General features: G+C 39.0%; 1 protein-coding gene across 3 annotated transcripts in view; it reads left to right on the top strand.

The window, feature by feature from the left end:
* Window positions 1-17,198, top strand: part of REPS2 (RALBP1 associated Eps domain containing 2) — a 208,009-nt gene that overhangs the window by 85,697 nt on the left and 105,114 nt on the right. For all 3 annotated transcript variants that reach the window (XM_089676566.1, XM_089676565.1, XM_089676564.1), the window contains exon 5: window positions 10,481-10,581. In XM_089676566.1, the coding sequence (XP_089532692.1) occupies window positions 10,481-10,581 (101 nt within the window). The remainder of the gene's footprint in view (window positions 1-10,480; window positions 10,582-17,198) is intronic.

The following is a 17,198-nucleotide window of genomic DNA, read 5'->3' as shown; positions in this document are numbered from 1 at the left end:
GCAGGGTGTTCAAATACTTCTGTTCCTCACTGTATTTACTCAGCATACCGTCATCTTTTATAATTTGCCAAATAATTGGCCAATATATTGTGTTTTTGTGCATTAAACGTAAAAAAAAGTGTAATTTTTCCAAGAACTTGTGTTTGAAAAATTTCTGCGCGAGTACTATGTGACATAAAAAATTGCAGAACCCACTATTTTATTCACTAGGGTGTCTGCTTTAAAAAATATATGTTTGGGGGTTCAAAGTGATTTCCTAGAAAAAAATACTGATTTTTTTATGTGAACAAAAAGTGTCAGAAAAAGCTTGGTCTTCAGGTGGTTAGAAGAGTGAGTGATGTGTGGCATAAACTTGGCATAAAATGCCCCCCCCCCGAGTGACCCCTTTTTTTGAAAGTAGACACCCCCCATGAATTTGATAAGAGGCATGGTGAGTATTTTGCAGATCTTGTTTGTTGCCACAAGTTTTTAGAAAATGAAGAAAGAAAACAAATACATATTGTTTCTTTTCTTTTTTTATATTTTAAAACCTTGTGAGAAAAAATGAGATCTGCAAAATACTCACCATGCCTCTTTTTAAATTTCTTGGGGTGTCTGTTTTCCAAAAAGGTAATTTGGAGGGTTTTGGTGCTCTCCTGGCATTCCTGGGCCTCCGAAACAGGCAGTGAGGAAGTGAAATGAGGAAGTTACGCACTTTCAGGCTTTCAAAGTGGTCATTGGATTTCAGGCTCCTGTATGTGGCTAGGCTCACAAAAAGTCTCACACATGTGGTATCCCCATACTCCATGTATTTCCACATATACCCTTGGCTTGTGTGAGCAATATATCATTTAGATGACAACTTTGTGTATATAAAAAAAAAAATGTCATTTTCCAGAAACTTGTGACAAAAAATAAATCTTCCCTGGACTCAATATGCCTCTCAGCAGATAGCTTAGGGTGTCTGCTTTCCAAAAAGGGGTCATTTGGGGGTGTTTGTACTGTCCTGGTATTTTAGCACCTAAAGAAATGGGATAGGCAGTCAGAAAGTAAAAGCTGTGTAAATTCTATTATCTATACCATAGTTTGTAGATGCTATAACTTTTACACAAAGCAATCAATATACACTTATTGGGATTATTGTTTACCAAAAACATGTAGCAGAATACATTTTGGCCTAAATTTATGACAAAATTTTAGTTTTTTAGATATTTTTTATGACAGAGATGAGAAAATATTGTTTTTTTTTTCAAAATGTTCGGTCTTTTTTTGTTTATTGCACGAAAAATAAAAAGCACACAGGTTGGGATTTTTGTTACCAAAAACATCTAGCAGAATACATTTTGTCCTAAATTTATGACGCAATTTGAGTTTACCATATATTTTAGTAAAAGTAAAGTAAAAAATAGGGTTTTTTTTCAAAATTTTCGGTCTTTTTTTGTTTTTAGCACGAAAACAGGTGATCAGATACCACCAAAAGAAAGATCTATTTGAAGTGAAAAAAAGGACATAAATTTCATTTATGCACAGCATTGCATGACTGCGCAATTGTCAAACTAGTGCAGTGCTGTGTAGCAAAAAATGGCGTAAGCTGCAGTATCTATACCATAGTTTGTAGATGCTATAACTTTCACACAAAGCAATGAATATACACTTATTGGGATTTTTTTTTTACCAAAGACATGTATCAAAATACATTTTGGCCTAAATGTATGATTAACTTTGAGTTTACTATATATTTTTTATAGCCAAAAGTAAAAAATATTGTTTTTTTTTTTTCAAAATTTCCAACTGTGTCATAATCCCTCTATGACCAGTCCTACTCTGCTCTGTCTATGCAATTGCTACTGTGGACACAATGCCACCCTCATGATAGTTTCTTTGTATTGGTAGCACAGCAGTTTACAGATCATATCACGAGGCTTATTAGCATCTGGGTTCGCTGGCCCCAGGGCTCTATAAGTCCTTCTATTTCAATGGGTAGTGCAGGGGATTTTCCCAGTATTTTTGTAAAAGCAGAAAGCAAAGTTGGAATCGGGGCAGCTGTTTAAAGGGATTCTGACATCCCACAAATCCTCAGGTTTTTCCTGTGGCTCCTGTTCTCATAATCATCAAGCTGGGAGAGTAAGCCCTCAATCCTGTGATCTTGTTGATTTAACCTGTTTTGCAAGGAATGGAGTACAGCCGTGGACTCACTTTATTGTGCTTCAACCCGTGAGCTTATCTGTATGGTATCAGCTTTGAGTTCTTGGAAACCAGCTTTACACGTGTCCTACAGCTGCTTGAAAAGGGCTGCCAGATCAGCCTTTGTGGGAAGTTTACTAACATAGTGCTTGATATCTCAGTAGGGATACTGAGGGAGTAAGTAGTGCGACAAGGGGGATTGCCAGGTCCCTGTGGCTGAAGGGGAAAATGTGGAGGGAGGTTTGGACTCATCCTGCAGCGTGGCATCCATGCTGGAATCGTCCCTGAAGAGCGCTGGCATCTCTTCAGATAGGGAGGAAGAGGAAGGGTCCACCATAATGGAGCCGGCCAGTTCACATGCCCGCTGCCCAGAGAGGAACGGGACAATGCTGCCCTGCAGGCACTTGTTGGAAGGGTCAACTGGCGGCTCTGTGTCCCCCTTCTTCTGCGGCATCACCACTACAGGAATCGGGTGGTTGTGAGTAGTGTTTAGCGGCGGTGGGCAGTGGGAGCTCCGGGATCAGCTTCCGTCCTCTGCCATGGCTTGTCCACGCCCCCCTAAAATTAATTTTCAACAATGAATGTGGTTTTCCTTTGTGACAATCCATCTCTTCCAAAATTGAATGTGAAAAGCAAAATACATTTTGAATTTGTCTATTCATCAATATTACAGCTGAGAATTTTTATACAAAGTTTTGTATGAATATTTGTATGAACGTTCATTTGAAAATATAATCGTTCATGGTCAGGTTAACAGATAAAATAAGAGACCAACTTGTAGAAAAAACAAAGTCTGCCTGCATTAGAGAAAGATCTATCTCTAGCAAAACAAGGCTAATATGGTTCCAAGCTGGAATGAAACTGCTTTGTCTCTGGCAGAAACCCTCAGTCACAGGAATACTGGTACCATACAGGCTGTGAATTCAGAATCTGTATCTTATAAGGTACATATTTGGGTCCAATACAAAGGTACAGCGAAAGATACATCTAAACTGCAATGCAAAGCATCACATACTCAGAATAAGTACTGCTTCAGGTTCAGTTGAGCACACTGCAAACTATGCTGCTGCCCTGCAAATAATGCATGTTGTCATTGATGCAAGAAAATGGGAAGTGTTGGAACAAATCTGCTGTGCTTCTACTGCTAAACAGTTTTGTGAATTTACTGCCCCTGGATTACTGTCCGAAGTATAGGCAAATATGATGCTTCCATTCTAGGTAAAACTACTATTCTATTATCCTAATGCTTACTACAGAATCTGCTGTATCTACACTGCTCGAGGAAATCTGCAAGAAGTATTTTGCAAATTAACCACTTACTGCAGCCTACTCTGAAACTGGTTGGTTACCTTTGAGACCCTATTCCTGTGCTTGGTTGTCTGCCAGTGACTGTAAACCTTCTATCAGCTAGTATGCAAGCTGAATTCTTCATTGTAAAAAAAAGGTACCACTATACTAAGCAAGAATCGTTTTGCTGTACTAAATCTACAATTAGTGGATGGTCTTATCAAAACAGCTCCAGTTGCCTCTGTGCTACCAGTGTTAAATGTTTCCCCACTTAGCAACACCTAACTGGGTTGTGCAAAGAGCTTTGTACACAAAATTAAAGATCAGATGTGAAAACCATTGTATTAGAAATTGACAAACAACAAAAGAGAAAAATTCCTGGCTCAACTTGCCAACCAGCCTGCAAACAAACAGAATTAACCTGTCTTAATAGTATGCGTTAAAAACAGGGGTTTAGTTAGCACACATTTGCAAATACATGCATAAGCCACAGAGCCTCCTCACGGCACCCTGATATTCTGTAGTCCTAACTCTACAAATTTTGAGAGCCCCCAAAGTAGAAGCGCATGTAATTATTGGATAGACCAAGGGCAGTTGGGCTTGAGGGAGCCCACCCCTCCTTAAAGGTACAGGAGCACACTGGACACCCAGCATGTAACACAGTGGCAGCTAAGGTGTCCAGTGCGCCCCCTCACCAACAATTCAACAGTAAAAAAATGTCCACTGCCCCAGTCTATAACTGGCCTTCACAGCTAGGATCACATGAAAGGGCAACGCATGTCAAACAACAAAAGAGAAAAATTCCTGGCTCAGCTTGCCAACCAACCTGCGAACAAACCAAATTAACCTTTCTAACAGCATGCGTTAAAAACAAGGGTTTACTTAGCACACATTTGCAAATACATGCATAAGTCACTGTGGCTTACACATGTATTTACAAATGTGTGCTAACAAAACCCCTGTTTTAACGCATACTGTTAGGTTAATTCAGTTTGTTTACTTGCTGGTTGGCAAGTTGAGCTGCCCCACCCCATGTGACATCATTGATGTCACATGGGGTGGGGTCACACGCATGATGTCCCCAGGTGGCCCTACCCCTTACATATTTAAGAACTGTCAAACCACCGGAGCAGGCAGAAGGCTGGAAGCCATCGTCGGGAGCGCAGCCTTTTTTAAAATTCTTCTTTTGGGTCGGTGGTGGCCGCAGCGGCAGTGACGATGGGCATTGTGATTGACGTTGGATCTACTGCAGGGGGGCATTCTTTTAGTTTTTCCTTTTAATAAAGGACTTGTCAAAGACCGTGTCCTGTCTTTTTTCACACTACACTTTTTGTTTTTTGTGAATGAGTAGGGGTACCATGTACCCCTACTCATTTACATGGGGGAGGGGGGCTGGATCTGTGGGCCCCCTTGTTAAAGGCTTCAAGATTATGATAAGCCCCCTGCCTGCAGACCCCCACAACCACTGGCCAGGGTTGTGGGGAAAGAGGCCTTTGTCCCCATCAACATGGGGACAAGGTGCTTTGGGGGAGAGCCCCTCTGCCCCAAAGCACCCCCCCATGTTGAGGGCATGTGACCTGGCCCCCCCCCTTTCCTGACCTGCCGGGCTGCATGCTTGGATAAGGGTCTGGTATGGATTTTGGGGGGACTCCCACGTAATTTTTTTTAAAATTTTGGCGTGGGAGTTCCCCTCAAAATCCATACCAGACCCGATGGGCTTGATATGGATGGCAAGGGGGACCCCACACCGTTTTTTAAATTATTTGTTTAATTGCCTGCAATTCTTTTACATTCAGCTATCAGTGGGGAAACAGCTGATACATTAACACATGGCTGTCACTACTAAAATACTGCAAAATACCGTATGATAAAATAACTAATGCTGTATTTTAGTAGCGTTTACTTTTTTTCTGACCTCTGGAACGGATTAATTGGTTTTCCGTGCATTCCTATGGGACACGGCATTATGGTTTACAAATTTTTCGCTATATGAAATGTCCCGCAGAACGAATTAAATTCGTAAACTGAGGTATTACTGTAACATGTTACGAAAGGTAAACTTATCCTTTTAAGCTCTTTTTTTCCATCAATTGTTTTTTTTGTTCCAGTTCAACCAAGATATTGTCCTTGCCTCCTTATGTTCCACTCCAAAGCTTTCCAAGGAATTTTATCTTTTTTTATCTATTTATCTTTTATCTTTATCTTGGCGTGCTACAAACTGTGGAAATTTACCTAGTGGCTAGAATCTCTTTTAGTCAATCAGATTACCTCTATGTACTACCCAACTGTTCCTGCAGGGGGCTCCCTGCTTTTTTGCTTCCCCATTGTTAGGTGGATTACGCAACTCACCATTCAAGCCTATGGGCAAAAGCAGAAGTCTCAAAACTGTGACCCGGTGGCCAGATGCGTCCCTTTGCTTGCATTTATCCAACCCTTGGGGCACTATTCCTCCCACTAACACCAAGAAAAAGGCACTATTCTTTCCACTGACACTAACGATGAGGCATTGTTATTTCCACTGATACCAACAGTAGGGCACAATTCCTTCCCCAATACCAAACTTGGGACATTGTTTACTCTTTTGATTTCAGGACATTTTCTATTTCTGCAGGCAATGCACTGTGGCCCCCCTAAAGGCTGAAGAACAGTAAACTTGGCCCGTTTAATCACTTGGCAACCGCGCTATAGCCAAATAATGGCTACAGCGTGGTTGTTCAGTTCTGGGAGGGCGTCATATGACGTCCTCCCAGAACGCGCCCTCCCATGTGCCCCCAGCAGCCATTCGATGATCTCCTGATCACGTAATGTGGTAAAAGGCCAATCACAGTGACCTTTTACCATGTGATCAGCTGTGTCCAATGACACAGCAGATCACCAGGTAAATACAGTTGCCGGTTATTGGCTGCACTTTCAAAAGTACTGCTGATAACCAGCAATTGTCAGAGAACAGATCGGCACTGATTATCAGGGCACTGATGATCAGTGCCATCCAGCAGTGCTGCCCACCTGTGCCCAGCAGTGCCACCCATCAGTGCTGCCCATCAGTGCCACCAGTCTGTCGTCAGTCAGTTCCGCCCATCAGTGCAGCCTATCAGTGCCCATCATTGCTGCATATCAGTGCCCATCAGTTCTACCTGCCACCTCATTAGTGCCGCCTGTCAGTGCAGCGTCATCAACGCGCATCAGTGAAGGAAAAAAATGACCTGTTTGGAAAATTTTATAATAGAAACAAAGAGACTTTTTTTCATATTTTCTGCTTTTTTTCTGTTTATAGTTCAAAAAATAAAACAGTGGTGATTAAATACCACCAAAAAGACAGCTTTGTTTGTGTGAAAAAAATTATAAAAAACTTTCAAATGGGTGCAATATTGCATGACATTCCTGAAAGCTGAAAATTGGCCTGGGCACGAAGGGGGTATAAGTGCCCAGTAAGCAAGTGGTTACAAAGTTTGGAGACCTATGGTCTAAAGGATAGAGTGCTCCCCTTTCCCTGTTAAATCACACTACCAGATCTTGAAGTGCTTCATGGACTTTCAAGCATCGGGTATCTGCTTCCACGTTTGTTAAGTTTTACCAGGTAGATGTTCAGTCCTTTTTTGATGCAAGTTTTGGGCATAAGGTGGTACCTGCTGCTTTCTGAGTTTGTCATAACACTTCTTAACCTGTTTTTTTAAATGGGCCTGTTTGTGTTTGCTGTGTTGCCCATCCCTCAGTTGGACTTCAAATGGACACCCCATGGTTAAAGACTAAAGATCCTGTGCTTGTACTGAACGACTAAGAAAATAGGACTTTGATGTGCCAGTAAAATCCTTTTCTTGGGTTGTCCAACTACCTGGAGGTAGCTTCATATAACCCATGGTTAAAGACTAAAGATCTTGTACTATACTCTAAGAAATGGATTTACTGGTAAGTCAAAATCTTTTGTGATGGCTAACAACTACTTACTGACCCTCCAACATTTCTCAGATGGAGGAGGAATAGTTATTTTCCATTCTCAGTTTAGTTCTAAATACTGTATAACCCTTCATTCAGTGAAATGTACCACACACCACATGTATTCCAATCCCTTAGACCATGCAGAACTAAATCCTTCATCATTTATGATCATATGCTTATATACAGTGTATCCCTCTACAAAATGGGGTTATTTCATATATATACTCAGCAATGAACCTATCTGTGAACTCCAATAAACTACCCTTTATAGCCAAATAGTAACAGGACCTTAACTTCACTTTGTTGATCTCTAATTCTCATGTAACCTGACTTATAAAAAATTCTGTTATGGTCCTTACATTGGTTTATTGAATTAATAGATTCAAAGCATTGTGATTCTGATGTTGCCATTCCCAAATGTTGTGGTCCTGCACAGTGGATTCAACTGATTCCAAAGATACAGTGCCTCCTTAAAAACTATTGGTTAGACAGGAGATATGGGTAATAAAACTTTAAACACTTGCTATCCAGAATGTTTTACCCCCTTCATGACCAGGTAATTTTGTTTTTTGCTGTTCAGCACTGTGCTCCTTTAACTGGCAATTTCTCAGTCATGTAACACTGTACGTAAATGAAATTTATATTATTTTTTCATAAGAATAGAACTTTCTTTTGGTGGTTTTTAGTCACCACTGGGTTTTTTAAAAAATGTTTTGCTATATAACAGTTATAATCAATAGAATTTACTGTTGTGACTGGCTTTCATCATGGCAGCCTGTTTGCTTTTGGGTGCCAGGGAGCCAGGTACCATGTGATAGCTGTGGGCCAATCACAGCATCACAATAGTAAGCAAGCTGTCATGAATGGAAGTAATTAATGACAGTTTTGCTTACATGTAATCATGTGATTGCTATGATTGGTCATAGTAATCACATGATACCCTGAGTGCTGTGTTCACTGGACACAGAAGTCATGGAATCACGCTCATGCTCAACCTAAGGGGGGGGCACCATTCCATATGTGTTGGTTGACACACCAATATGTCTCCTAGCTTGTAGCTGCTGCCCACTCGCAGTGAATGTACTGTGGGTGGACATCAAGTGGTTAAAGCGAATGTATACTGAGTTTATGTATATTTTGTTTATTCATTGAGGTTAAGGATAACAAAAAAATTTGGATAAATATAGTGTATTTTGTAGTTTTTTAAGCCAGCAGGTGCGCTATAAAGTGTAACAATTACATTTCTATTGGTGTACCACCCTTTCTCCCAGTCATATACTAATTTTTTCCTGAACCGGCAAGATAACATTTACTAGATCACCTAGATAGATAAAAGCAGATAGATGAAAACTGCCTCAGATAGATAAAAGCAGCCTCAGCTCAGTCCATGAAAGCCCCGCTACCAGCGCATTTCGCCACTCCATGATTAAGCCCAGGGGTGGGGCAAAGGTGCAGGGAACATGGTCTTGATGGACTGAAGTGAGGCTGCTTTTATCTATCCACTACATAGCCAGGTGAAGTGTCTGGCAGCTGGGAAGCCTATTTTTACTTGCTAGCAAGTATTTTTAGTGTTAGAATTTTAAGTCTATGATACTGCCACTGTATTGCCAATTTAGTGTACTGCATTATTAAGGCATAACTGCTAATACCCAGAGCACATTGGTTATCCTTTTGCTCTACCATCCTTTAAGTATGTGCAATGTAATGCTAGCCATACACTAGCAGAATTTTGGTAAATTAATTTTTGCTTTAAGAATATTCATACATTTTTCTAATGGCTAGTTGGTGAAATTAATTTTCATTTTCGACCACGGGGCTGAGTAAATTCTAAGGAGCGGGATGAGAAATTTTTCTTGTGCCAACTTATTTCTAACAGTGAATGTGATTTTCATTCTTGAAAGTGGATTCACTCCAAAACCAGTTGGTAAAGGATATTGCAAGGCCATACATGATTCATTTTCTTTCATTCAACCAGTAGCGGGTAAACAAAAGAAAATGAATCCCTGCTGACCCGGCTGAATTTCGATCCATCTATGCCTAAATTAAACTCACTAACAACTTCATATATTACTAATGCAGCAGCCCCGCAACACTGGATTCTTTCCCTGCACCCTCTGCCACAATGCAAAACCAGTGCAGCTGTGCTCTGCCCACAAAGCCATGTCATTCATTCACAGAGTTCTGTGATTTATTAAACTACAAGTCCAGTCTGTCACTGCAGCAGCACTGTGTAGTTCATTGCTTGGCAGATGGGACATCTGTTATGTTGTTTAATGTACTGATGATAATTTTTGTACAAATGTTTACTTGAAAATACAGTAGTATATGGCCAGCTTTAGGCTAAAAAGAACTGTGCAAAACCTTAGAGCCCTTATTGGCTGAGGTTTGTTGCGCTTCTTCTACCAATCACTGTGCCATTGTGCAGGAAGCTAATATGAAGACAGATTCAAGTGCAAATGCTGGTCGTATATACAAATGTGTTTATGAATATATAACTGAAGTATTTACATCTGCAGATAACAGTGGATCTAACACAGAGAATATTTCAGCCATTCTCACCTAGGGCTCTGGAACTTAGGGTTCCTCCAGAGTTTGCTGAGGTTTCAGATTGACCTCCCATCTGATGTTGCCTGATAGTTCCATGCCCAATGCCATCTTGTGATCTTTGTAGCTTTTGGTAAGGGTGGCATTGTGTGTGACCACCACCGTAAGGGGGAGGAGGGAGGAATTCCTTCCACTGGCCACCAATATAAGGGGCATTCTTCTCATTTTCTCCAATTAATTGATTTTATCAAGGGTTCTTTGACATCTAAAAATAATGTCAAGGGTTCATCTGGGTTAAAAAGGTTCAGATAGGCTGAATTTTTTGTTAGTACAAATTAGAGTAAAAACAATCTTTACTGTCAAGAAATCTATTGCACATTATGATTTTATTATGAAAGAATATACCATTCTCAGCAGTGAACTGGTTAAGTGACTTTTAGCAGCCTTGTATTGCTTTAAATTCAGTTAATTACCACTTGCAGCTTGTAACCATGCAACAGCAGCCTGTGAGTCACATGACCGATTCTTCTTTATTATTCCCTCTCTGCAGCAGCATATGAGACTAGACACCCTGCACTACTTCAGCAGGATGGACAGTTGCCGCTGAACTATGGAAACCAGCCTGCACCTTTGCAGCCTTCTCTCAGCCGGGTAAGGACATTTCAGGCAGTAAGCAAATTCAAAATGAAAAACATGCTAAAGCAATGCAGTTTACAATGCACGTATGTATTTCATAAGGGTTCTCTACTGTCTCTACAGTTTGCTGTGATAAAGACAGCAGCACCTGGGTTTTTTTGCTTTAGTTTTCCAGGAATCCACCGTTATAAATAATTACTGCTCGCTGTAGAATGTAAACCTTGGAATAAGATTGTGGAGAGAGATGGCACAATGTTTAAATTGCAGCTGCAAAGGCTGACATGTTCTATAGGCTTGTACCAGTGACTAGCAGAGCATCCATCACCTCTGCCTGCTATCGTTATCATGTTTAACTATATCAGACATCTGCAGAACACATGGTACACCAATAAAGCAGACAAGAAGCTAAAGTTTTTTTTTTACATATTGAAATCTTATACTGTGCAATATTTCCTATGTGCATGCCATAACCATAAAAGAGAGACAGCTGCAGAAATATCGATGTTTTTTTTTCTTTGTCTTTCTTCTAAGTTAGCTATGCAAAGATAGTTCCATAATAGATTTTGTATACATTTTCTTTTGATATTTATACGAAAGAGCATATTAATTACTAATGCACCAAATATTATAATGCTACTCAGCTCATTTTAACATGTAAAAAAAACCTTTTACAATGCCATTTTATGTTTTAACATTCACCTTTAACATATTTAATATTTATGGTCAGTGGGTTATCTTTATCTATCTATCTATCTATCTATCTATCTATCTATCTATCTATCTATCTATCTATCTATCTATCTATCTATCTGTCTATCTATCCATCTATCTAATCATTATGTCCTTATGAATTAATAGCCATCTATATAAATGTGGTCATTTTTAAAGATTTGGTTGATTAAAATCACTCACTATCATTTGTGCAGTGAATGTTGAATATATTTTGTATCATAAATCTGCATATTGACTGTTTTGATATTGCAGTGCTGGTAAAAGAAAAAATCCCTGAAACATATGAGCCAATAAAAAATTTGTAATTTCGGGCTTAAACTATGGAGGTGTACATTTTCTGTGACGCTTCGACTGCATTGTGCTGTCAAGCTGACACTCTTATGTAGTGATATTTTACTGTCTTGGGTAGTGGTATGGCAAGACAGTCAGCTTTAGAAGCTTTTCAATGACTTCTACATATGTCTAGCAACATACAGTGGCTATAGCATATACTAAACAAAGCACTTTACAATATTTTGTACATTTAATGAAGATTATTACTGTGAGTGCCAGAACATCCAGGCAAAAAAAAAAAAAACTGTTCAGAAGCGTTTCAAATGGAAATGCAGATGAAATACAGTGTGGGAATTAAAGGTGAGATAACAGATGTGAAGGACGAAGAACATCTTGTAAATGCAGCCATGAAGGATGGCTTGCAGTAGTCCTGACTATAAGAACTGTCATAAACTTGGGCATTTCAAAATGAGAATATGGTGGTGAAAAGTGCATGTCTAGATGATCAATAAATCCAAAGATATAAGCAGCATAAGTTTTATCTAAGTCTTAGATTTATTCCTATAAAAGTTGAAAATGGTCCTGCCCCCTTATGTCTTGCATTCTTTAATGTTGGATTTTTCATATGATGGTTGCCCTCACTGACCAATAGGGATCGGGATGGAGGCTTGATATTTATATATAAAGCTGAAATAGCCTGGTTTAAATTGCCAGGCATGTGATAAGTTTTATTATTGTTACTGTAAATGTCTGCATGTAAAGTGAGGAAATAACAATTTTATTACGTATTTATATAAGAAAGATGCGGTATTACTGTGTCTCCAAATGTTGTTACCAAGTAACAAAGTATTTTAAATGCCTTGTGGTGAATGTAATAATAAAGCTCTTTTTTTTCTTACAACAGTTCTTGGTGTGGGTTATGTTCTTTCAAGTGGACTGTTTGACCCTATATTGTCAAAGGAGGGTGGTGCCCTTTGCATTAGGCATACAAATTAAGTGTTGTTGTTGCTTTTAATTACCTGTGTGTTTAAATGCAAGCAAAGCACACCAAAACAAAACAATAAAACACACTTAGAGTTGAATTCATAAAACATTTGCAGAGCTGTTCATCCTCTGAAACTGCATGCACATTGGTTCTGTGTAAATACCAGCAAAATCAAATATTATATTACGAAAATGCTGCATTATGGCCAATAAATATAGCTGATGATCCTATTAAATAAAATACTTATTTACTATGATTGCCATATCCATCTAGTGGCCATAATGTAGAGTTTTCCTTATTCAGACTATTCACCTGAATCAAGAATGTCCAACCTAGAGAGAACATAACCTTGTAGTATTCTATTTTGCAAGCACTTACCCATCTAAATACACCCCTTAAACTCAAATTAAAATACATGTATTTTAGCTTAGAGGTATGAAGCAGCCTTTAAATTAGATCTGTGATCTTGCTTTACCACTGAAACGGCATCTGTACTGGGGTATGAAAATTAATATTAGAAACAGCAGGTAGGGGAGTAAACACTATACTTGGTTCTGATTCTGATAGAAGATTTTAGTTTATTTTGGAAGTGATGTGTTTAAAGCCCAACTGATATTTCATGTTTTTTCTTTTTGTAGTGTATCACTTTCTGATTAAAATGCCAAAAATGATTTGTGTGCTTATATCTCCACTACAGTTCCTTTATATTGACTTTCATAATAACAAATGCAATAAATTGGAGGCTGGATGCAAAGTTTAGTGTAGTATGACACCTTGGTAGGTAATCGTACATTTTGTTTTACAAAACACTATACTGCAGGCCAATAAGAAAATCTTGGCGTGGGGGGGGGTAAGAATTCTGCTCTGAAAAGTTTCAAATAGAAATGTAGTTTAAATACTGTATGTTGTAGCAATTAAAGTTGCGGTGATAGATGCTAAAACATTTAAGAGATAGGGCTTGGAGAATGTCTGTCTGGTTTTGTAACTGCAACCCTGAATGATGGCTTGCAGCAGTTCTGCCTTTGAGAACCTCTCATAAACCTGGCCAGTTACAACTCTGTATACAATGATAAAATAGAGTTTACTATAGTGAAAACTAGATAAGGTGATCAACAGATCCAAGGATATAAGCAGCTGTAGCATTATCTAAATGTTAGATTTTCCCTATAAAAGTTGAACATGCCTCCACCCTCTTTTGCCTTCCAAGCCTTTCTGTTGATTGCTTAATGTGGTAGATGACCTCACTGACCAAAGGCACTGCTAAAAGTTGTGTGAGTGTTGGGGGCAGCTAATTTCAACTACATCTGGATCTACAGATCATTTAGAAATGCTTCTTACTCTTCGCATGGACTTTTTATCATAAGCTATTTTTAAAATGACAGACTTGTGATAGGGTTTCTTTTAATTATAAATACTGTAAGTAATGTCTAATAAATTTAAGGTTGGATGTAAAGTTTAGTGCAGTATAACACCTATGGTAGTTACATAGTACATTTGTTCACAAAAATGTATACACCAGACCAAAAAGAGGAACAGCCAAGGAGGAAAGACAGACCGAGGAATTTGTTTCCAAAACTGGGACAGTCCCTCCAAATGAGGTACAATTGGGCCCTATATAAACTTCCTTTCATAGACTTGTAATTTTGGGTAAACAGGAGGACATCTGGCCAAGTCTAAAGCTCTGGTGCTTCTCAGTCATGTTTAGACATACTACAAAACTGCCATACCAGAAAAGTGGAAATTGGACTGTAAAAATGGAGATTGTTCTTATAATGTCTGTCTGACTGAAACTCAGTTTTGGTTATTTCAGTTGAGCGCTAAGGTTTATATTACCCCTTATTTCCTAATGGTATTTAGCTGTCAGGCAAATATATAATTATATAAACTATGTTACCCTGTGTTTAATCTTAACGGGCTAAACTGTTACTGAGCTTTACAGAAATAAATGTTCCCACAACCTAACCTCCTTACAGCTACCACATATAAAAGGGGACAAGGCAGTGAATTGGGCAGACGTGGTATGTAGCTGCTTAATTCGAACCTACTTGGACTGGTTGCATGTGAGGCAGGGTTTTAATATGACCCTAATCAAAATGCCATAAGTCACTCTTTAAAAATAGGTGGAAGGCAACATTTTTTTCATGCAGCATATCATTTAGGTCAAGTCTTAACACAATAACTGGTCTTCCCTCTTTAAGTTGGCTGTTGCTCTAGCTGCTGTCCGATACCATTATAGGTAGTCCACATCTTTTGTGAGAAGAAAACTTTCTGTGCATCAGAGCACAGCTCACTTTTACATGAGGAATATATTTGTTTCAGGGCAGAATCAAGGTATCTAACGCTTTTCTGCCCTGGGTTAATGTAAGGCATTTTGGCAGTAATAAACCTAAAACCAAAAATGTAATATATTGCAGCTTATTAATTATTAGATGTAGTGGCTGTGATAGTTTTCTCTTTTTAGGCTTTATTTGCCTCGCTGTCTTTGGCTTTAATACTGTCTCTTTCACTGAAATGATAAAATGATGATGCCAGTAAAATATAAAGCAAGTCGGCCCAGTGGATTAGTGGTTAGCACTTAATCATTGCATCTCTTGGTTTGAACCAAAATCAGGACACTTCCTGCATGGAGTTTGCATGTTCTCCCTCTGCTTGTGTGGGTTTCCTCCAGGTACTCCAATTTCATCCAGTATTCCAGAGACAGGCTAGTAGGTCTGTTAGATTCTGTCTGAATTGGTCCTAGTATGTGTACATATGGTTGTAGGATGGATTACAAGTTTCTTCAGAGCAGGAACTGATATAAACATACAATATGTAAAGTGCTGTGTAAATTATTGGCATTACATAAATACCTGTAATAAATAAATATTTCTAATCTACATACGTGTCCATGGTCTGTGACTCAGAAATTGTTCAAGCCATTGGATCAGCATGACAGCCAGATCCTTTTTCAGCAATAGCAGCTCTCATATTCCTCTCTGCACAGGTTAGCTTTAAGCCTAGGATCACATACATGCAGTGCGAGAAACAAAGTGAATCCTGTGCGTTTCCCGCACCGCATCCAAATTGCACTCTGTTCATACAATCTAATACAGGTGTCAATGATTAATGTCACCCCCGAAAAACAGGTTGCAAAACACAGTGCAATTGCCAGTGCGGCAAAAAAAAAAAAAAGCTGCCTGCACCTTTTTCATGTGGGTACAGTGCGATCTGAGACATACAAAATGAATGGGCTCATAACGCACTGTAAAGAATCGCATGTGATTTGACTAGGAATGCGGTGCGATCCTATGTGAATAACATGCAGTTTCCAGCATCGCATATGTCTGAACTCAGGCTTAAGCAAACCTGTGGTCTGGATAAACATTTTAAACTGCTGCTTGCTTTTATAGAAAACACACTCCTCAGTAGCCTAGAAAGTCAAGGTGCTTTGATATGGAAACGGCTACCAGCTCCTATTATTGCTAGCTCTGGCATTCTTCCTCCTGCACTTCTGTGTTGGATAATAAAGGTTGCCTGTGACAATTATGGACCAGTAGCGAGGTCCAGAAAGGAACTGTAATGTACAGCGCTGAGCGAACTGTTGGCGCTTTATAAATACTGTATAATAATAATAATAATTGGCTAGAACTGGGAGCTATTGGAGCTGGTTACTACTTTGATATCAGAGTCACCCTAGTCTGTTGGCCTTTGGGAACAGTCTACAGGAAATCAGACAGGATGTGCAGGCATCTGGAGATGCCTTCTTTATAGTCATGAATTACAGTCATTTGTACCAGACTCCATCTATGTGACAAGCTTTAACCCTTTTGTGATTGTAATGAAACAAACACCTATAAGTGCTAGTGTTGGTAACAGTACTAGTTTTTATTCTTGTTTTGTTTATTAACAAGGCTTAGGAGTTGATTTAATAAAGGCAAATATACTGTGCACTGCAAGTGCAGTTGCTCCAGAGCTTAGTAAATGAGGTAAAGCTTCACTTTGCAAAGAATACACAATCACATGTCACAAAGAATAGGTGCTGCAACCCTCATAGCATGTTTTCCAAAAGGACTTGCGACTCCTGCGGTTTCCATCAGCTGAACCAGTAAATCAAATCATGTAGGATCGGCAACAAGATAAATTTGTAGAAATTTTATTCAGATGCAGCATAAAAATAGTTCCAGAATGCAAGCAACCATCAAACAAGACTTTACTCATAGTTTGTCACTTGTAGTGCAGCACACCATTATACAGTAGTCTATCACTCCCTTAAAAGCCATTTATAAGGGATGGCTATCAGCTGTTGCATCTAATGCAGAAGGATGAGTGATCACAACTACTCAATGCATGTGTTCAATAAAAACAAACTGCAAATCTAACACAATATGAAAAAATTATAATAAAAGCAGAACTATATAGAATCAGCAACCATGATTGTAAGAGTATCACTCAATAAACACCAGAAATGTTCATGAAAAATGAAAGTGTGGCAAAAGAGGAGGTAATAAATATCAACCTAGATGCATATCTAAATCCCATCTGAGGTTTAACCCATGAGGTGATCTAGTTTGTAACCTATGTATCCGTTGTTCCTCTTTCTGTAATAATATACGATTCTTGTTCCCACCTCAAGGGGGGGCAGTAACTTTACCAATGCTACAGA

This window comes from Staurois parvus, unplaced genomic scaffold, assembly GCF_062004578.1.
Source record: "Staurois parvus isolate SC_StPar_1 unplaced genomic scaffold, SC_StPar_1.0 ptg000172l, whole genome shotgun sequence".
Taxonomy (NCBI): Eukaryota; Metazoa; Chordata; class Amphibia; order Anura; family Ranidae; genus Staurois; species Staurois parvus.
The sequence above is the reverse complement of the archived record's forward strand: the minus strand, read 5'-3'. Positions and strand labels throughout refer to the sequence as shown.